We start from the raw sequence: 23468 nt of genomic DNA, 5'->3' as shown, positions 1-23468 counted from the left end.
TTTTGGTTTAAATATAACAAATTTTGTTTTGTATGTTTGGTTGCCTAGCTTACGTCTGCAAAATATCATTTAACCCCACTTTCGATTTCAAATCAACATTTTTGTTTTGAAACAAAGACATCGCGTTATATTCAATCTGTTCTTTATAAACATTGATATAGATTTAATTATTACCTTCTCGATTATGCTTCTCAAAGTTGTCGTCACGTTGTCTGCGCGTAATTCAGCTGATAACACTAGAATCATGACCGATAAGCTGTCGACCAGCTGTTTGGCAATGTCGATTATTTCTTTCTAACCTACGTTTATTTACAGACACTACAAATCAGACAGAGATAGACATAGTGTACGGATGTGAACGTATGTCTGAGCGGTTTACGCTACGCGAACAAAAACTCACGTCGAGCGCCGTTCGATTCATACGCAACGCAACTATCGTGCGCGCAGTATAGTCAAAACACAACGCTCGACCAAAAACGTGCTCGTCGAACTATATCCTCGCCTCTGTTTTGAGATAACAGCTTGTGACAATTCGCGGGTGGGTAGTAAAATGTACACATCGTTTAGGCTCCTCGTTGTCGACGAGCCTTCATTAGCGCACAGCGTGAGAACGGAAGCGGACGGTCGCACGCGACGAATGAACGATACGCCGCGCGGCAGGAGCAGCAGGACAAGCAGGACGAACGTCGGAAGCATTTACGCCGACGACGGCTTCCACAGTGTGTTTAACATAGAAGAGGAATAGAAACAATATCACAACACAACTGTAACAAATTTTTATTAAAACAGTTGAAGGTTGTTCAAAGTTTTTCACGAAACAAAATTCAAAGTTAAACAAGTTTAAACAAGCGAAACAAAACACCCGAAAAAAAACACACACAAAGTTGAAAGTTTAACTGCAGAAAAGTTGGTGCGGACGCATATTTTATTCAAAGATTGTGAGTACGGAACTTTTGCGGTGTGAAATCGGTGGGATAACAACGCGACAATCATGATGGAACAAGGCAGCAACAAGAACAAGATGTATTGTCTTATAACTCAGGCGAATTCCGTCGTCGTCGAAGTGGCGGTTGATTCCAAGGCCATCGGGCAGGAATGTCTCGAAAGGGTAAGTTTTTCAAATATTAATCAAACGCCATTTTGCGCATAAAAAGAAAATTGAATATAAAAATATATAAAATAAAAATCACCCGAAGCTAAAAAAAATAATAGCACATAAATAGCATTCGTTCAAACTGTTCAAAAGATAAATGTAAGTAAATAACGCCAGGACGAAAGTAAAAGGAAGCGCGTAACACGCGTAAAAAGTCCTTTACCACGGCCTTCCTTCCGCGTGCGCGATAAAACTAAATATATAGGCCGTGCCTGCGTGCAACATGATACATAATAAAATGTTTATGATGGCATACATAGCCGCCGCCGCCTAACGGCTTTCCCGCTTTGGCTTTTCCAAGCTGGAGGCGAAGGAACAAGCCGCGCGCGCGGAAATTTAGTGATGGTAAAATGCTGTGAAAAAAATAAATGTATAAAATTACCACCACACGGCACGCACAGCGTAATGTTTACATTCCACTCCTCGCCAAGGAAAAAGAAGGACTTTGTGAAAAGAAAAACCGTATAACTGAGAGTTAAGAGAGCGTGTTTCCAAGGTACGTTTCACAAGGAAAACTCACTTTATATGAGTAATGAGCAATCATTACAAAAGTTTCGCGTTGCCTCAAACGTAATCATTTCGTAAACATATTTTCTATTGATATATATTCATAACGTTTCTTTAATTTAAATGCAGCTTTTCGATTGGATGCATTCGTAATCAAATTCAAAGAAATTTTCATTTTCATAAAAATTGAAACCGTTCGAATGTAAAATTGAATAAATTATTGAATAATTCAATTTGCTGCTGCGTGCATGCACACTGAAAAGCTGAATAATTATTTTTCGTATTACTCATGCATAAATTACACAATTTGCGTTCTTTTTTCTCTTTTGAGTGTAAAATTAAATAAATTCACATTGTTGACGTGATAAACAGTGCAGTGTTTGATCGACGGTGTTTACATCGCTGTGTGCCGTCAAAATAAGATAACAGGAGCACAAAGAATCGCTCATAGAAATAGCATAAAGCCAGATTGTTCACCTGGCATAATAATAACATTGTAAGCACTTACTTACATTGATAACAGCGGTAATCATCATCTAAATATGACGGCTTGACAACCGCTCCAGTCAAGTGCACACACTAAACGCTCAGCAAATAAACTTTGAGCAAAATAGATAATTAGCACCGAAATAGATATCTCGACATAATATGTACATAATCAGTGTGGGTAAATACATAAAAAAAGAAGAATGCGTCATGTATTGTGCTCATATCAACGTGATAATTGTTTCTAAACATATTGTTTACAATTTAAAAAAATCTACCGGTAAATATCGATAAAATTTATTTAAAAAATTAAAAAAAAAAACTTTTTTGCTTTTTTAATATTTTCTATGCTTAGTTAAAGAACTAGCAATAAATTTCCATCTTGATGCATGATTATAAAGTTTCTAATAAAGTTTCTAATCATGATAATTAACAATAATTGGAAAATTACAACGCGCGCTCGGGTTTCCAACCCACTTGCGCGCAATTTTTACGCAGATTTGCATTTATGTATTAATTACACGCGGTATTGATTGTCGATACATGATGGAAGCCAATTAAATAAAACTTGCGACTTGGGACTTCAGGTAGTGTGTGGAGTTGAGTTGAGTTGATCATTAGTTGGCTGGGAAATTACTGAGTTTCCAAACAGTTAGCAACAACCAACATTGCTAACTTAACTATTGCACTAGTGGATCAGTATAGCAACAAGTACAGACATCGGTTAAGCCACACCGCGCACACCTTGGCATCGGCGGTGGTCCACGACCCACGCGAATGTAATGTGCATGCGGATTCGATCGCAAATAGATTCGAACAACTAGTTTTACTCGCGCTGGGGAAGAGGATTAGGAGTGGAAATTTGTGAAAATTAAAGTGGGAAACGCTTCTGAGTTGAAGTGAAGTTATGGTTACGGTTATCGATGTTAAAACCGGGATTATTAATGTTATAATTTAAATAAATTTTCAAAAAATGTTTTTTATTGTTTATTAACCTCTAAATTTAGTTTTTCTTTTGTTTTAATGTTGAAATTCTGCATGTAGTTGGGTTTTAATTATAATTAATGTAGTTGTTTGCAAATACGACTAATCATCGTTAATTTCCACCGAAATTCTAGGATTACCTACATTTGCACGTTGATAGCACAAAGTTTTAACGATGCGTTTTTATTACCACCCTTAATTTCTACTAATTATTGCAATTAGCAACAAGTTGGTTCGAAAGTTTAATGTGTGAAAGGGTAGTATTGATTGCAACACTTGCTGGAGGCAAGTTGGTAGTTTTTGTTTTTATTTTTAGACGTGCGCGAGTGAATTTTTAAAGAGTTTTTAATTTTCAACGCAAGCGAATATCGAAAACCGGCTCGACCATGAAGCGATTGCGGAGCAAGGCACGTCGAGGCATCGGTTAATCAGATGCGAATATTAATAAGCTTTACAAAACTCGTCTATGCAACAAACACGAAAAAAGAACTGCTAACATCGCACGAGCTACTCTCGTCGAAACTTTAAAAATGGAAATTTCTACTAATTTGTTGTTTTTATGAGTTTTATAATAAAATTATTGTTATTTTACTTCATATCAGTCATAAACTATGATTTATCAATATTGTTTTTCTATTTGATTGTTGCGTTGTTGTTTTGGTGTTGTTTTTATTTACGAAATGAATAATAAACTGATGGAATAAAGGAATATATTAAATTCGGTTGACGTGCCGTGAATGCGCAACGGTGACGCGCAACCAGAGCTCGAATTTCCTTTCAATGCGTTCGAAAATGCATACAGCGCCCACACAATGACATCGTGCGCGCCCCGACATGCGAGTGTCACTTGCATCGAACCGCATTATTTCTCCGGGATGAGCAGAGTGCGGAAAGACGGGATTAAATGGCGGGTGAAGGCTGAAGATGTGACGCAGCCAACAGGATAAACTAATATATTACTCCAGGCGAGCGATGTGATAATAATAATAATAAATAAATAATTATGCGATGAGCAACGATGAACAAAAGGAGTAAATGAATATAAATTGACATGTTGTCGCCGGCATGAGTGGAAGATAATTATATATAAACGGTGTTTGAGGCACATTTTAGTTTTTGTTAAAAACACAGCCTTTGAGCCTTTTGCAAGTGTTGCGAAATTAGGTAAACGTTGTCGTCAACGAGGCGCTAAAGGTGCTTTGATGAATAATCGACAAGCGATTGGTTTTTAATTAATAATTAACTCTCCTCCCCCAACGCGAAGCGACGTGGAAGGTTGTAGAGGTTGTGCGATCCGGTACACGAGGACACGACCCTCGAAGGTCGCGCCCTAGCGCCCGAAAGCCTTTCATCATCCCCGAGCTTTCCGCTCGACAACACTCGATGCACACGTATATCACACACATCGAAATATATAGGAAGAACTAGCGAGAAAAAAAAAACGTTTTCATTCCATGGCGAAAATGAAGTTGCTAGCCGTCAGAATCATTCCAAACACAAATTATAAGAAAAATTCCCACGCGGACAAAAACCGCAAATACACAAAAAGCTTATAGAATCGGTGGCAACATGCGAGAATAGAAGTATGGACAGCGCAGTGCACAAAAAACGCGCTTTTCCGGATGTCCGAAAACACAAAACATGAAAAAGGATAAAAGCACCACGTTTGGGGAGGTTCCCGGCAAATGTAACTGACAGTTTTCTAATTGCTCGCCGCACATTGCAAACACCCTTTTAAGGCATTTGTTGAAAGCGGAGCGCGCATGCAAAATTGAAACGCAGTTTTTAACCCGAAAAAGCTCTAATCTTTGGAATCTGCGTGGAGTAACATTAAATCATGAAAAATTGAGTGGGACAAATGCGCAACCCGCTGACTGCGCCAGCACAACGTATGTTGTGTGATGGCGGGCGGGTGGTTTGTAGTGAGTGGGATGTAAAAGGACAGACGACAAACGTTAAACATTAAACGCGCTGGGCGCGCATGCAAAGCAGGCCGCCGAAATGTTGAAACACGGAAACACAAGGATTCGACTCGTCTTCGGCGCGCACATCGCGCAATTTTGCGAATTTCGAAACCGAAGAGCAAACATTAGCGACATGGGTTCTCGGCGGCAACGGCGGCGGCGGACTCGGTTCCGTTTCGTTTCGCTGCGCGTCCTTGGGTCCGTCGCCGTCGACGTTGTCGTCATCCTGCGTCCTGTGTATTTGCATGCGCTTTTCGTCGTTATTTGATTTTCTTTCGGCGTGTTTTCGCCCGGTTTTGCTGCGTAGGGGCGTTTTTTACGCCGAAAGCTACACGATTTCCATACGCGCGGAGGAGGAAAAATAAAAACGCCGCGTTTTACGGCGACGATTTTCGAAAAATCTAAATGCTCTCGAGAGATTGGAGCGGACGGGAGGGAATTTTTTTTAAAGGCACGAAGTAAAATCAACATTTGACGTGGAACATTTGTTTTGCTTGAAATTGAAATCTAAGGCGGAAAATTATTGAATCTTAGATAATAAAATTTATTTTATATTGGAATAACTTTTAAATTAACTAAAATGAAAAAAATCATTTTTTTTTTCTTTTTTGTCATAAATATCATACAAAAAGGTATGATCGATCAAAAAATGATGATACATCATCATAAATTGTTGTAAAAGCTGTGAAGTTTGTGTATTTTGCCGAAAAAATAAAAAATAACCCCCTTTAGTAGTTTAACTTTTTTGTTTGTGGTAAAATGCATATTAATGTTGTTTCTTGCGTGCCTAAAGTGAATTTGTTTCGTCGCTCGTCTTGAAGGCGAGACGAGCAGGAATAGAATTTATCGCGTGTTATATAAGTTAATCAAGGCGGACGTTTTTCCGCCCTCGACCTCGCTCACCCACGCGCATGTTCGCCATCCACCACCTGGTTTCCCGGGGTGGTTAGGCGCAAGTGGTGAATTCTTGCGACAGGGAAAGAATTCGCTTTATTTCATCGCTGCCGCCGTCGGCGCGTCGCAAGTTTTGACGCAAAATGTGAGCTGTATTTCAGCACTAATAAAGTACCGCCGCCGCTGCTGGCTGCCGCACAGCGCGCCACGCGACGCGATGAAATAGTGGCGCGTAATGGAGTGAATGCGGGTGAGAGGCGGTTTGAGGCAGCGGATGCCGAGGCTCGAGCAAAACGGCGCAAAAACCGCTACCGAAAAGAGTCCATAAACTGTAACAACGCGCCACTAACTTGTAAGTTAATAATCAATTGTTTACTTCGCCATTCTTGGGTTTCTTTTATATTTTAACTTTTTTTTTCTTCTTTGTTATATCGAAGAAAATTGATACCGAAAATACACGTAATTGAAAGGACTGTATATCGATAGCCGCGATGGAAAATTGTAAGTTGAAATTGGAAATTGGAAATTGAAAAGCCAAGAACAAGAGAATAAGAGAGAAACAATGAAAGTCGGTTGGTTATTACTAATCATCGGTTAGCAGCCAGCCGAAGAGCCCCCCGCCCCCCGCTAATGCAAGAGGGTTGGTTGGACATGATTACGGAAGGAACAGATTTGACGGCATAAAAATAAAGGCACGAAGCTCGCGAACTAACAGGCAAAGTTTTAATTGAATCCTCGTTTCTTTTGTGCTTTTCTTTTCCTTGCACACCCTCCTCCTCACATCTCTTGCCTCGTCCGAGGAATTACTTTGCGATACGCGCGCAGATTTGCAGAGCTTGCAGTTTTATTATCTCCTTCGGTCGATATTAATAACTAGGAATACAAACAAGCAAAGTGTATGGCCTAGTTATACTTTGGGGGTTGATAAATTGATTAATAAAGAAAAGCGCAGCGCAGTTGAGAATCGAATTATCATATCGGCGATGGAATTGTATTATCGAATTATTGTCAATTTGTTATCTGCCTTGCGTTACGGTGGATGAAGTATTGCGAGTGTTTGCCAATGTTGATTGATTCGCTTCCTTGGGGGGATGATTGGAGGGTCGGGTGGAAAATTTTCAACATTTATCATTGTAAATAAACGAGAATTTTTCGCAATGTCTAAAAGTATTTACTTGCTCATACTTAATAGGAATTATTGATTGATAAGAGAAAAGTTTTAGTCAATAAATCTTTTTTTTTTTTTTTTGATTTTTTATGTTTTTAATAATTTGTTGTGATGGACGTGTGGATATTGTTAAAATAAATTGGTTTTTAGGTTAATTTATGGGAAAAATAACGCAAAAACCGATTTTAAACTCAAATTTTATTTAAATTTTATTTTTTAAATTTTGAACTGTTTTAAAGCGTGCAAAGTTAAAATAAACGAATAAATATAACGCGGGCGCGTAATTTAAATTAGGAGACAGTGTGAAGTGTGTACTCATCCCCCCTGATTAACTTTTGTCTGGTAGCGCAGCGCAGCGCGCGTCCAATTAAAATATACTCCCTCATCTCGCCCGCATTTATTTATAATCCTCGGCGGCACGCGGCGCACGTTGCGTAATATTCGAGTTTAGTTTAATTCGCGTTTGAGCCCGCTCTCGCGAGAGGACGCAAAAGTTTACGACAAACCCGATTGCGCAAACAAAACCGGAAACTAAATCCAAAACGACATTAATAGTCTCGTGCGCCTAGTTTGCCGATATGCACTTTGGAAACTCGACACATATACGAGTACAACACAAATCATAATTAATGCGTGTGTGCCTCGTATCATATCGCGGGCGTTTTATTTAATCCGGTAATAACTGTCACAATCAAGTGGATTTATTTTTATTTTTACTATGTTTTTTCATTCGATTGTTCGCAGGGTGAACCGCATGTTTTGTGTTTAGATTTCATTTTCTCGCTCGCGGAGAGAGCGATTGTTTACTCGACGGTCGTCGCGCTGGTGGCAACACAACGGAAATATAATTTCGGCCGCATGCTCACCGGGGGACGCACGCTTTTGCTAGGATTCAGGCAAAAGTTTTGTTTAATTTAATTTCCTCGGTTTCCGGCGCGCGCTCCGCGCCGTCGACTTGCGTGTGTTTTAGTTTTTGGTGCAGGTTTGTCTAGTTCATCTGGCTGGCGCGAAGTTTATTTATCATTTCGTGGATGTTTTCAAAGGGCGAATAAAAATAACGCGATCAGGATTGAATTGGCGCGAATCCAATTTTAGTCTAGACCAGACTACTTATACGCCAATTGAATATTTGTTTTGGGTGGAATTTTCCTATTTTGTTTAAGTGCTGCAAAAGTTTATTTAAGAGGTGACTTTGAATCGATTTGTTTATTATTATAAACCAAAGGAGACCTTGACATTATACCCACATGCTTTGTGTTGGATTTTTTTTTTAATATTTGAGTGAATTTTTAATACGCATCCAATTAATTTACGCCATGTTTACTATAACTTACACTTCCTTTGCCCTTCGAATTTTGCATGCATACGTAATAAATTTCCTGTTCATTATCATTTGATTTGAATTTTTTTTGCTTTTTTTAAATTACATTACATCGATGACCTCATTCGATGAATGTATTCTTCGAGTACAATTCGAGAAATGAATATGTACGGCTAAAATATAATATTCATACGGGTAAAGTTTGTATTATGTTGGCTGTCGTCGTTGTGGTCCCCTCATCATCTCATCAATCACCGTCATGATGTGCTTCCAGCAGCCACATTAGCGTCGAAGAAAATGTGCGCCACTTTCGGTAGCTACATGAATGCGTGGTGTGCTTCTCTTCGCTCGTAATGATTCGAAAAGCATACGTTGGCGGCGGCGGCAATGACGGTGTGGGAAAGAGAAGAGTTGCACATTAGGCAATCGAGCGCGCACGCTTCCTAATCCATTAGCTAGATCTGTAATCTATTAATAAGAAACAATAAGCGAATGGCAGGCGTTGGGCTCGCTCGCACAAAGCGACAAAGGCGAAAATCGATAGCAATTAGACGACTAGACGAGGGATTTAGGAAGAAAGGACTCTTGGAAAATTGGATTCTATACATTGTACACGTTGAATTGGTTTTGGGTTGCTATAAATAAAATTAGCAACATTTCTATAGAGTTTAATGATCATTTTGTGCTCTTTTTAATGACTTTTTATGTATAATATTCAATTAGGTAAAATTAAATTTAGAATTTTTATCCTATGCTATTAAATATTAAACTCAATCGTTTTACTTAAAATTTGAATATTTTGTGTAATTTTATGATTTTTGAATTTTTAAAAATTCTGAATGCTACACTTTTGTCATTTGACTGTCTCCTATGTTTTATGACTTGTTTTGTATGTGCACTAGTCACTATCGATTGAAATTTATAACCAACCGCTTTGTGCACGAAACGTACGCGGGCCGATGTGGTGGCAGCGCCGGCACGAACGCGCAGCGATGCTAAATTAAAGTAAAAGCTTAAAAAGGCGAGACGTGAGACGTGCAACCAAAGAAAAACGATGAAAAACACACGAAAAAAAAAACACACACTCCGGTGGCAAGCAGCAGCACGAGCGTGCTCGAGATGGTGGCCTGCTAATGTTGCGAACATTTCAAATATTTGAAATGCCGTGCTGCGCCGTGCACGGTAAATGTGAGCGTTCGCGAGGAAAAACCAGCGGAATTCGTTCGAATCAGTTCGACTCCCAGCTCCGTTCGCTGGCGTGCGACATGGCGAATAATGAAAAATTAAACTCGCCGGACTGCGCTCGGACTATGTAAGCGATCCAGCAGTAAAAAACAAAAAAAAATCAACGAAAAAAGGAAAATCAAAGGGAAAAATTCGATAGACAGATATACTGATACCACAAACATAGGTATAATGATGGTTTTAAATTAAACATTGAAATAACTTTGCATTTTAGTAATAATTGCGCTTGCAATTACACTTTACGAAAGAGTTTCAGTACGCTGTTCGGAACCACTACTTAGAACTAGAAGTAGTGTGCAGGCAGCGGAATGAGATGGCAAACTTTGCAATACCAACATGGCGGCCACACCAGGCAAAGCCTGGCAATGGCAAGCAGGACGCTTCCGCAACGGTGAACACGTCAATAATGTAATTTATAGACTGGTAGAAACAATGCTTCCTTCGCACTCGTCTCCTCCATCCACCCCAATACCTACTCTAGTGGTTCTTGTTCTGTGTTGCTACGGTTGCCTGCGGCGGTGGAAAAGTTTTCGGTTTCGGTTTCGATCATTTTTGATCGGGGCTTGTGCAGATTTCGGCCACTGCATGAAATCCGGCTTTATCTAAAACTAAACTAAAGTCTACAACTTGTGCCAGCCAGTTAGTAACAGGAGGCGGTCGAGCGCGCGCTCACTGAACACGAAAGTTATGATGAATAATAGACTTTGGATTTCACACAGCGGAAAATGACGCAGTCGTAGACTGTGTAACTTTACCTACAGAGAGCATATGCAGAATCCAAAAGCTTGCTGCAAATGGTTGCAATTTCATATCGTGTGTGATGTAAGCGCTCCATTCATGCCAAAATTAGTTGAAACGTTTAAACATATTGTGCTGACGCGCAAACTAAGTCAAAGTAAATTGTTGCCAAAAATATCCTAAGCTGTCAAGTCATAAAGTTTCATTTATTTTTCAACACAGCAATTTTTTTTTTATGTAACTTTTATCACCATAGCAACAAAATGTGCTGGGTGCTCAATAGAGAACTCGCCTCGACGCGGTCATAATCCAATTCTAATGACAGCACTTATTGCTTCTAATAATGTGTGCGTTTCACGATTCATCACAAATTGTCGCGAATGCGAGATCTCATTAATTCGGCCGAAATATCGCCGGCGGGCAATTAATAAAAATTATGCGATAGCGCTGGAAAAATTGCGCTCGACCGCTGTCCGAAGCAAACAGCTGATGTATGATGCATGACGAAGTGTTAAGTGCGATGATGAATTATTACTCTGGCGTACGGAACGTGATGAACTTTTACGATAGCGATAACCGTGGAATATTATCGCGTAATATTAAAAAGTTTTTTTTTTTATTCGGTGTATTTGTGTGCGTTTGTAATTTGTGCTTGGTTGCAGAGATAAGCTGCGGTTATTTATTAGTTTAATTTCCGGTAGTTGTATGTTGCCTAGTTCGCTTCGATTTCGTTTAATTAAGTTTAATTGTTTTATTTTTGTGCGTTTTGAGATAATATGCATTTTTTAGTACTTGACCTTTATCAGACAATCAGACATAGATTTAATCACTGATTATGTTATTATTTGGAAATATTATTGTATTATTCAATATTCTCGGTATAATGATTTATTCATTGATGAAAAATAGTTACAAAGTACAATTTTTCATTTTTATATTAAATTTTATTAAATATTTTAACTTATGAGTTATTTTACATCAATAACATATTTTTCTACTTTCATCTTTAAATTGCAAGTTTTTCAAAAGTTTTGAGACACAAAAGTGGCACTTTAAACACGACCATGACTAAAGTACTTTAGTCACGGGTTTTAGTCACGGGTGGAGTTGTTAAATACTATTTTGTTGCAAAATTTACTTACAAAGTATAATTTTTAATTTTTCATCAAATGTGATTAAATATTTTAACTTATGTGCATATTTTACGTCAATAACATATTTTTTAGCACTTGACCTTTCTTTAACTTTAAATACTTTGATACCTAGATAAAAATAGACTTTAATTACGAGTGAAAACACAATTATTCAATTACTTTAAAACGAAATCAACACAATTAAATACCTATCAATTACTTACACTTATATAACTTTTTTATCGATTATTCAATATTATTACGCACAATAAATATGAATCTGACACAATTCTCCGCCAGAAACGGAAATTACCTATCAACAATTCGCTGTACATGCGATTGTAAACAAAGAACAAATTGAAGTCAAGGTAATGCCAGTCGTAAACGTTGTTATAAACAAAAGTGTTAAGCTGTTAAACGCAAAGAAAGGATTTAACCACGTCAATACAATATCATAATAAATTCATGACCGAATGTTATATGGTTACACACATACCTAATCTTGCACATTGAAAGGCTTAAGTGGATTTTGTTTTATTATTCGTCCTTGCTGCTGAAAAGGACGACGCGTTTTGTTATTGTTTCGTCGGATCGATGAAGCGTGTGTTTCAATCGCTCGCCAGCCTTAGAAAACGTGTTTATATCGCTTGAAACGCATTTGCATCGTGGTGGAATGCATAAGTTTTTCGTTTAATGTTTACTCGGTAGTGATTGATTATTTTAATAGTGCAAGACGAATCGAATATGTTAAAAATATGCGCGGACACAACAACATCGAAAAACTTGTTGCGGGAAATAATAATAATTAAATTTGTAATTTATTGTGTTGAAGCATTAAAAATTTGCATTTTATTCGTTTTTTTGGTCGTGGAGTTACTGTTTAATTACAGTTGCTTGTTTTTTGTCTGTTTGGTGATTCACCTAGCTATTGAAGATTAAATGTTTGGTTGTTAAAGTTGTTTTAACAAGTAAAAAAACGAATTTAACACACAACTGGTAGTATATCTATTTTAAGTGAAGGCGATGAGTTTTATTAATGTTTTTCTTTATTAAACAGTTTACTTTATAAAAAAAGTAAAGTTTTGTAGAGTTTTACGATTTTACTTAACATGTTGACGAAATGTTGAATCATTATGATTTAATATTCTTGTTAATTTGTTTGTTTATTTAATTAAAAGGTATTTTATTATTTTGCTAATAGTTTCCTGTTCTGTGCACAACTTTTAATTTTAATTTTTTTGTTTTGTTTGTAGATTTTGTGGAGGTATTGCTAAATCAATTTAAAATTCAGATATTTTACAAAACAATAGAAAAAAAATAAGATTTTTGTAAATTGTGTTGAAAAACACGGAAAAATATTAAATTATTATGAATTTTTGGTCTTACATGATGCAAATTAACACAGAAAACTTAAATTACTCTAAACAATACAAAATTATTTAATAAGGAAGCTATAACTTGAAATAATGTGTTTATTACTTCCGACTTACCAACTCTCACCAGCTGTTTTGTTTATTCAACAATCGCGCAATTTATAATCCATAATTTTTGAAGATTTATGCCGTACTAAATTTTAACCACATGAAATAACGTGAAAGAGCAATAACCACAACACTTTCTCTGAATTTCTTTTCGTACGTTTTTTATTTTATTTTATTTTATCTCTCGTGTTATTTATTCGATTCTGGCAAATTCAACTACAACTTCTCGAGTTAATCAAAGTCAATCTTTAAGTTCAACTCCAATCCACACAAGATACACAAGATACACATCCTATATACGAGTATGTAGATACAAGAGAAACTTTCTTGAAATAAATTATCAAGTTATAAACTTGTTGCGCTGATGATTACCAATTTGTTTAAGTTTAGGTTTTAAAGTCATGCGACCGCTTAGTGACTGTGGAACTATTAATTTTGTGTAATTTATTTATTCATCTGTCATCTATTCATGCACGACTTGACTTTCGGCATTGTTGCCGAGCAAATTTGGCCAATATACGATGATTCAAGGTCAGATTTGAGCGAAACCATTATGTTTGCTGACTCGCGAATGTTTGCCGCATGGAAATTGTTTTAAAATTAAAAGGCACTCGCCGGTTTGATTTTACGCCGAGTCATTGAACTTTTTGCCACTTTTAACGTATTGGCAAGCGCTCAAACGCATTACATTTGTATTTATACACCAACGTGCTAATTAAACGGGTAGGTAGATAACTTTGCGTGCATTAACATTGTAACAATTCGTATAGTACCGGAATATAATTTTGTTTTTGATTTTTTTCTTTGTTGTTGTTGTAAGAATGCAATATTTAATGAATTAGAGAATAATTTATGATTTTTTGATTAGTTGTTGCATTCGACATGCTTCATAGGTCTTTCATGCATGTGTAATGCACGGTGCGCTAAATTAAAATGTAGTAACCGAAACGAGGACGAGCCCGTGTGCGCACCGAAAGCAAAACAGTTGTAAACAGAGTGCGGCCGGTCCAAAGTCCGCGCTTTTATTACACCTACGACTCGCGGTCGGCGCGCACACGTCGAAAACTAGCGCGGCGACCGCATAGAGGCGGCGTGTAAAGTCAAATGTTGCAACATTTCCAAAATTAAATTTCATATTTTTGCTTCGGAAAAATTCGCCGCACGTTCCGAGATAAACATAATTACTAATTATTTCACGTGTTTAATATATCTACAAATGTGTAGGTGTAATATTTTTTTACTTTTTTAAGTTTTCAGTAAGTTTAAAATGAAAAAAGTCTTTACCGAACGAAAACAGCTGTTCGAACGTGATCACGAGCACGAACACGAACCTAGTTAATCTCTTAAATATGTTGAGCTGGTATGGGACATGAGCATGAGGATGCCCGAGAGTCGGTGGCGCGTTTCTAGGTGAAAGAGAATTGGGCCGAACGCGTTTGCGGCCCGCACGCACGCTCGCCTGCCTGCCTGCAGCCTGTTCACGCTTTTGGACTTTGAACTCTCTGGGCCACTCCGGCTCGCTGCGATTGCGAGCGAGCACGCGGTGTCGGCGTGCATAGGTGGGTGCCCTCTTCGCCACGGCGGTGACTCAAGCCCCCCAACAAAAACAAGACGACAGCGTGCGCGTATCGAGTGCCGGAGGGAGTTGAGAATCGAGAGACCGTTGCTTCCAGCGGAAAGCAAAAGTGGGATGCTTTTAAAGCCTCCCGAGTTTTTTTTACGAAAGATAATCTACACCACCGCATTGAAAATGGTTCGAAATTCTAAACTTAAACCTCATACACTTTTTTTTTTCATAAAGCTTATAAATATAGATATAGATAAAATTTCATGGGAATTTAGAGCAGAGGGTGAGTGTGTTTTTTTATCGTAAAATATTTTGACCTGAATTTAAGCGCGGCTGAAATTATAATACATAATTTAATTTCACGCGAAATTCCACCCACAACTTGACCGCCTGCCATCGATCAAGAGCACTTTGCACACACGCAGCAGCGCCGCATCGTGTTTGTTAGTGTCGCACCGTTCGCAATAATTAACGATGCACGCGCTCAACGAATGACCGCGCAGCTGTCCGGTGTCGCGGTGATGAGCATCGCACCGAGAGCGCAAAGTACAAAACACCCATTCATTTTAATTAACCGTTTATGATACGAACACGCACGCACGGAGCAAGCGCAACGAGCGCACACTGTGTGTGTCATTGCAGTACTTTTGGAGTGATGCTTTATTTGGTGATTGATTATCGGCTGGAAACGGTAAATGCGCTCGAGGTGGCTTCCTCATTGCGAAAAGAAACCACAATTTCAAGTTTATGTAGTAGTTGATACATAAAGTTTCTATTGCTCGGTTAATCGGAGCAAAGAAAAAATAACAAGTGAGTTGTGGAGTAAATATGGTGTATGCCTGCGATGACTAACAAGTTATTGTTAGAACAGCTACTTGGACTTTGGACACTGCATTACACCAGCGAGGTTTAAAAATATTTCAACACGTTTTATACCTTTGAGGATTTAACAAGACAATGAAATATTTTTTCTTTTGTTCTACACACGTTTTCACTGATTTATTGTAAATTCCGTTATTTTTCTCTCTGATTCACTTAAAAACTAATGTTTTATGAAGTTTTTCTGTCAATTTGTGAATTTCTCGTGCACAAAAAAAACTCATGCGATGCGCGAATGATTGTGGTTATTAGCGTGCCGTGTAATTATAGTACAATTATCAATATTGCAGCATGTAGCGTTTGCGTTCGCAATCAGCGATGATTCGCCCGCAGCTGATTCGCAATGGCGAGACTGGCAGGCGCGCACTCGCGCGCAGCTCAACTTACTTTAGTCAACTTTAGTTCACTTTGGAGTCGGTGGATGTAACACGATGTAGCAAGTAATGCGATGTTCATGTTCGCTACTAGTTGCTGCTGGTGTGTGCATGACTTCCATTAGATACTCGATGTGAGTTAGGTCACGTCGCAAAGTCCAGCGAGTGACTACGAGCCGGAATCTCCGAGGAGTTTCGAAGCAACAAGCTATTGCAAATAATTTACTAGCAGCAGAGGAATAAAAAAATGGAATGAAACTAATTTAGGAATACTATCTCATAGGTTTAGTCAATTAATTATGTAGTTATAGATTTGTTTTTTATTAAAAATAGTAAAAAGTTTTAAATTTGATGTTTTATTGAGTAAAATTACTTTTTTGGGAAATTTTAGGTTAAAAATAGGTGATAACCTGTGATAACATTGAAATTGTTGTTTTTTCTTATTGCTAATGATTATTAATGTTTAAAAATAAGATAAATTGATGTGGAAATGCAAAAAATGTGCTTTTGACGAATAAAATACCGAAATACAGACGAATTGGTATTACTCACCGTGTGAACTTTGATTCCAAGCACAAAAAATGCCAATATTTTTTATAAACACTCAATAATTTTAATACCTCGTTAAGTTTTTTCTCTATTTAAAACTTTTTAAACTTCTGATGAGTCATATATGAATTTTACCAGCAATTTAGACCAAAATTATTTTAAAATACTTGTTAAGTATGCCACAACAGTTATTCTAAAAATCCCCAAACAATTCATGGAAACAATGTTTGAAAATAATTCTGATAGCGATAATATTGTGCAATTCATCGTGGTTTTGTTGAACTTTGAATTGGATCGGATTTTTGTGGCTTTGCTTGAAATTTTAAAAAGCTTTGAAAGTATCTACACCAAATTACATGTCGCAACGAGTCAAGCTGAGCCCCACGTAAATGTAAAGTGGATTGAACCAGCAGCGGCAGCAGAAGCAGGTGAAGGAGCGAATTGCGTGAAAGGCGGGCGGGCTCGAATTATTTTATTGTCTATCTCTGCGCGAGTAATTCACAATTCACTATTTCCGAGCTGGCGTCGGCGCGTTTGCACGTTGGTTGCTCAAACCAAACCTCGGCACGGCGGCGCGGTGCGCGGTCCAAAGTGCAAAGTCGAAACGAAAATGTCGCACACCGCTCGAATAATAGAATGCCGCGCGCGACATTATAATGAGCGTGTATGTGATCGCACTCACATACGCGCACACATCCTCCACCTTATTTCATAGAGGCCAGTGATTGTCAAACTTTTATATTTTACATTGATAAGTATTAATATATTTAGTGAAAACTTGTTTTTCTTTGTATATCTATAGAAATCGTGTTTTCTGCTAGTTTTTAATTAATTAAACAGAAACGCCTCGAGCTATCGCTTTGATTCTTTCACTAATGAATTCTGTGTTAAATTCTTCATCAACCTACGTAAATAATTTGTTATTTTTTTTATCATTTATAATTAGTTTTAAGGTGATTAATATATTTTTCTAATTTAATCAAAAATATTTTTTATTTTGCGTATAATTTTGAATGGTATAATTTTATCTTTGTGTATTTTACATGATGTAATGTGAAATTAATCACAGAGTTTATTTCTGTATAAATAATTATTGTAACGCGTTGCGTTCCCGAGTAATCATTTAATAACTCAGAGAAAACTTTCGTTTGCGTGGTGCCGCGCGCGGTTCACTCACGGAAACCGTGTTCTCGGTTGGTAATTAATTAATTACACAAAAACCCATGCAGCTACAGTTATAATTCTTTCTCTACTAAACTCAATATTAAATTCTGCTTCTATTTATTACAAAATAAAACATTAAAATACATTTAATTACTGAGAAAATCACAAATAAAATTTCTCATCGATTTTTGTTCTATTTTAAAATAAAAGTTTTGCAAACACTGATACTCAAAATCCCGCTTTGCTTCAATACCTCATATATGTGTTATACGTGTATCTATAGACTTTATTCGTGCTAGATTGTTGCGTTTGTCGCAATGGCGATGGCTCGAAACGCGTTCAACCGCTTAATTGTTTTGTCATGCATTACATTCGGTGGCGCGCATAGCACACCAACACACACACACGCTATTTACGCTTGTGCTGCCGGGTGAAGAAATTCCCCGCACAGGACGTTATTTAATCGAGACGCGCTCCGGCGCTGACTAATCATCATTGCTTGCGAGCATTCACATTCGTATCTCCACTGCGTGTTAACTCTACGCATACACACCATACATACATTCGTAAATATTGAGTCGGTATGTTGTTTGTGGTCTTGATCAATCATTGATTAACAACGCACACGAATTACGCGTCGCGCACATGTTGGCTAACAATGGCAGGCGCGATGCGTCGCTGCTAATTTGCATTCGCATTCGCTGTCAACGAAAACACACCGAAAAAATAAATAATAAAAGACGACGATATGGGCAATCAAAGTGCTGGAAACAATTACGCCAGCGATGCGACAAACAATAAAACAATATGGCGCCGTGACACATACAAACATTGTTTTATGTGTCGCGGTTTGTACTTTGGACTCCTCGTGTTTTTTCCAAACATACACTAAAAATACATTCATGGCATAACTAATTTTAACATTTGAAATTATGACATGAATGCACATTCCAGTGGTTTATAGTTAGAATCATTGTTTTATAAAATATCGACGATAATAAAATAAATGGGAATATAGGCGGTAATAGTTGAAGTAATTAGTTTGTTTTGCTCGTAAATTATTCTGGACCGTATAATTTGAGGTATTTCTATTTTATGTCCTAAATGCCAGCAGGCGCGGCAATGTTTGACGAATAATTAATTGTCGAATTAACTGCAGCCGGGATTTAAAATATCTTGCACCAATGATATTTGTAATATTCACTCATTAGTGATAAATTGTTAATTGATTGTGATGCAGTGGTTTAGCAAATGTAATAAATTTACGAATTGCACAATGTCAATATTTTTGAATTATATATGCGAGAAATGACTCAAACGTGCTTCTTTAATTTGTTTTTGTAGTTTTCGCACTCATATCATCGACTATCGGTAATATAATCATACAAATAAAGTAAACAAACAAATGTTTGCTAATTGCCTTTTTAATTTATTATTAATTAATCATGTTTTAATTAGCACATTGTGTTATGTGTGTTATTAAGCTGCTGGCTCTACTCATGCTTGACAATCTCGGTCAATGATAACACGAAACGTGTGGGTGGCACGCATTGTTTCAACAAGTTGGAGGTAAACACATTCCGCGCAAAAAATAAGACGCAAAAATTGGCATAAACAAGGAAGTTGTATCAACTGTAATTTATATTCGATTCATTTGTTGATTCTGTGTGTAGTGTAACTCAACTGAAGATGAAAGTACAGAGTGCAGAAGGCTGTGCTGTGCGTACGCGCGGTGTTGCAGCGCGAATTACGAATTACGATTCTGTTTACGCTCTCGGCCGTTGTGTCTCGTCGTGTGCCTTGGCTGCTTGGCATGCGAATGGCGAATGTGAAAAATCCGCGTGCAAACTCAGCCGCGAAACTGCGTCGCACTGCCTTTGCGGCCGCAGCCGCAGCCGCAACAACACAACAAGGCAATAATTTATTATTACACCGACACGAGCCGGCGCGAGTCCTGTGTCTTTACGACTTCATGTGACTGTTTGCGTTTGTCTCTGCCATTTCGGCCTCAGTGAGCGACAAATGCATGAATTTAGCTTTATATTTTTCTTACAATTCCGGCGGCGCGCGTGTTTGGAATATTGAACGCGCCGAATTGTTTTACTTCGCCTAAATAACTTCCCTATTGTAGAATATTGTAGAATATTTGCCCGTTTTGCATGCGAGCGAATCATAGATGTTTTGTTTCCACTGGCGGAGATAAGAAAACAATGAACAAATTGTGCGCTCATTTGCAACGGTTTTGCAGAGACCCGTGCATTTTTATCATTTTACGTGAACGATAAAATCGATTTGACTCTTTGTTCTCGTGATTCAATTTTTCTCGCATTGTCATGTTTACAGAACGTGCTCCGATTAAATTATGTGTATCTAGGGCGGAAAATAGCGGTATGAGATGCACATTTGTCAATGTTTAAGGACGCATATCAATTGCTTGTGGTTTTCGGTACGAAAACAGACGACAAAAGTTAGATTAGACCCAATATCAGTATAATATCTCCTTAAAAATGATATAACAATTGCGTTTCTGCGACTTTAATGTTTATTACGCCGTAAAATACCTACATATATTTATTTATGCGTCAAATATATCAAATCAGAAAACAACATGTCTGCAATGCAAATAAATGTAGGCGCATGCAATGATTACATTGCAATAAAATGTAACATCAACAGTAACATGTAATATTTGCGTGGAATTTTTGCATAAACGCCGGCAATGCAAGCAAAAGTTTTCAAGTCAAATATTTTAGTCATCCACGTGTGTAAGCGGTTTTTATTACAATGCCAGTTTTAGCTTACATTCTGAAGCAGCAAAAAGTAGCGCATATTATCAGCGTTATCTGTGTCGGTAACACGAGCGCTAGCTACCTGAAAATCTTCCAAGTTGTGTGGATTAAAAGCATGTTTTTGTCTTGTTGAAAAATCCAACCAAAAAATAAACAAAACCGAAACAAATGTGTGTCTGGCTGTGTGTTATCAAGAGCAAAACATGGCTTTGTTTGGCGGTATTATTGCAGATTATGAGAAGAAAGTACGACGTAAAAATTTAAGCTATGAAATCATCATCGGAGTGTAAACAATGTTTACGTATGCAGAAGACTTGCAAATCGGTAATTAATTCATTCTAAAAATACAAATTATTCATCGATAACACGCCGGCATAGTGTAATTTTTGTTTATGTTGAATATTTGATTGTTAATCGCAGTGTTGCAAGCAATTGCAACGAATGTGCCCCAAAGGGTCATCGAATTAATTACGCCGTAATTTGTATACAAATAAATCAACTGACTGTTGTGTATTTTGTTCTAGGTGTGTGAATATTTGGGCATCTCGAAAGAATCCGACTACTTTGGGTTGAAGTACACTGTCAATAAAGGTGAAGAACTTTGGCTGAATCTTCGCAACCCAATTGAAACACAGAAAGGCGCACGCACACACAATTCCCAACCGCGGTTTGCGTTGAGGGTGAAATTTTGGGTACCCCCACATTTACTGCTTCAAGAGAAGACTAGGTAATGATTTTTGATGATGAAACGATGTGTTCAGGATGTTTATTTTTTGAATTTATTTTTAGACATCAGTTTTACCTCCACGCAAAGCTGGACTTGATCGAGAAACGCCTCATCGCTCCCGATTGGAACGTCGTCGCCCGATTGATTGCACACATCGCGCAAGCTGAGAATGGCGACTATGATCCACAACATCCGCCGCTGCACGTGTACCAACAGTGCATGTCTATTACGAAAATGGACCCTGATGATAAACCGGCCGATTTACTCAAGCGCGCGATTGCGATTCATCGCAGTCTCGCCGGGATGAAAGCTTCCACCGCTGAGTATTGGTTGCTGCACCAAGTTGCTACTCTTGAAGGTTTCGGACAGGAAATCTTTGCTGGTGCTATGGGTACCATCTTAGGCGTGGGCCCGCATGGAATTTCGGTGTATGCTAAGGACGCTGACAAGCAGGTGATCCCGTTCACTGCAATTCAGAATGCCAAAGCGATCAAACGCAACTTTAAACTCACCTACGTTGGACAGGACAATATTGAGCATTCGCTTGATATGAAGTTTGCCAGTATTCACTGCGCGAGTAGTCTTTATAGGGCCATCACCGAGAAGCACGCTTTTTATAGTTGTGAGACCGTGCGGAGTGCGGTGACCGCGCAGTTTGTGCGTGATTTGAAGGGGACAATTGTGTCGATCTTCAATGAGGACTCCAGCTTGGGGAAGAATTACGTTTTCGATATTAGGAGGACCTGCAGAGAGGTGTACGATGATGCTCGGCGGGCTTTGTATTCGGAGTCGATTGGGATGACCATTCCGATGGCTGATAGTGATATGGATGAGAACCGGACGTGTAATGGGAGTAATTGTAAAGTAAGTTTAGCTTAAACGCACTGATTTTGAATTGGTTTCTAAATTTTACCTTTTTGTTTATTTTAGGAGTCTCAAAAGTATGCAAGATTGTTGGATGCGATGACATGCTGCATCTGCATGGACGCCGCCATCGACGCCTTGTTCCAACCCTGCCGGCACGCCATTGCGTGTCTCACCTGTGCCGAGCAGTGTGAACGCTGCCCATTTTGCCGAGCGAACATCTCCGAAGCGCAGCGCATCTACTTCCAAGGCGAAGTTAGTGCGGCTGCTGCACAAAGGGCTGCCGCCCAACCCTGAAGACGTTTAGTGATTGATGAATTAACTTCTAAGTGACAAGATCTCTCCTCTTACTGATAAGCTACAATGATGCGAAGATGGACGTTCGAGATATGACGACTTTAAGAATTTAGAATTTAACGAATTACTATATTAATTTTAATCGTTGATGTAAAACGATATAGTCATGATATCAATGCAAATTGTTTCTAAGTTAATCTATATTTAGCATGTTTAGTTCTTATATATGCTGTATATTAATGCAATATCAAGTTATTTTTTAAGTTTATGATTTGTGACGAGATGCGTGCGAGATTATGCTAGTATTCTTTTGTATAATGGAGTAATGCTTTCATAGCGTAGCGTTAAAATTGATGGTGATAACGAGCGACTTTTGAGTGTACAGATTTTGAAAAAGTACGCGTCCCGAATGTGATATATTTTTTTCTTTAAACGTTTATTATAAAAGTTTCAATTGGAGTTGATTTTTCTTTTCTTTTTATCACTAACTCCTCGAAACGGACCAACCCCTAAACAAGCAGCATCGTGATTGTTGTATACGATGTGCAACGCGACGATAATAACTAGATGTTGTAAAAAATGTAATTTTAAGAGATTTTCGACGTTCGTTTGTTTAACGATTTTCAAGATGGTGTCTCATAAAAAAGCTACCCATGTGAGCTGTTATAATTATTCCAAAGCGAAAGTGAGAAATAAACATGATAGATACCTGATATACATGATATAAATGCATATTACGTAATTAAATGGCAATTATTAATAATTTACTGTGAATCTAGTTAGATTACAAACTAGGAAAACTGTGTGTACATTGGGTGGCCTATTTAATTATTTGAATGCAGAAATTTACCAAAATAAATATTCCAAGAAATAATACAACTATGGTTAATATATTATTATCATTATTTTGCCCGCATTGTTAATATCCTAGTTCTTTATTTACACTGTTAGTTTACACAATTTGTTTAAAATGTTAGCAGCTTGAAGAGTGTCCTTGGCGGGTATTTGCAGGTTCACCAATCTAAAAAAGTAACCAGATGTCACTATTTAAAGAAATATTATAAATATTAACTAAAGATACCTAAACCACAATACTTGTAATCATGTATAAAACAATATTTTATTATTTTAATGGTGTAGTTTTACTATTACTCCTAAAAATAATCAAAATTTTACGTTTATTA

The 23468-nt window shown here is 37.8% G+C and overlaps 1 protein-coding gene and 1 long non-coding RNA gene across 2 annotated transcripts; both read left to right on the top strand.

The window, feature by feature from the left end:
* Positions 1-433: 433 nt before the first annotated feature.
* Positions 434-22743, top strand: LOC135801819 (E3 ubiquitin-protein ligase MYLIP-like). The gene is made up of 4 exons (XM_065315336.1): positions 434-1108; positions 20921-21123; positions 21186-21987; positions 22054-22743. The coding sequence occupies exons 1-4, from the start codon at positions 992-994 to the stop codon at positions 22282-22284; spliced, it is 1353 nt and encodes a 450-aa protein (XP_065171408.1). The 5' UTR covers positions 434-991; the 3' UTR covers positions 22285-22743.
* On the top strand, positions 5924-6700 carry LOC135801804 (uncharacterized). The gene is made up of 2 exons (XR_010550444.1): positions 5924-6340; positions 6426-6700. It is a non-coding gene; the product is annotated as an uncharacterized lncRNA (long non-coding RNA).
* Positions 22744-23468: the final 725 nt, after the last annotated feature.

The sequence above is a fragment of the Atheta coriaria genome, unplaced genomic scaffold (assembly GCF_025399875.1).
Source record: "Atheta coriaria isolate IRGN ID8LTWV9N9 unplaced genomic scaffold, Caltech_Dcor_3.1 hic_scaffold_13_pilon, whole genome shotgun sequence".
Lineage (NCBI taxonomy): Eukaryota > Metazoa > Arthropoda > Insecta > Coleoptera > Staphylinidae > Dalotia > Dalotia coriaria.
The sequence above is the reverse complement of the archived record's forward strand: the minus strand, read 5'-3'. Positions and strand labels throughout refer to the sequence as shown.

Excerpts from the sequence above, each read along its gene's own strand:
- LOC135801819 (XM_065315336.1), top strand. The coding sequence starts at position 992 with ATGATGGAACAAGGCAGCAACAAGAACAAGATGTATTGTCTTATAACT. Across the intron at positions 21,124-21,185 it reads CTGCTTCAAGAGAAGACTAG|ACATCAGTTTTACCTCCACG; the intron begins GTAATGATTTTT and ends ATTTATTTTTAG. Across the intron at positions 21,988-22,053 it reads GTAATGGGAGTAATTGTAAA|GAGTCTCAAAAGTATGCAAG; the intron begins GTAAGTTTAGCT and ends TGTTTATTTTAG.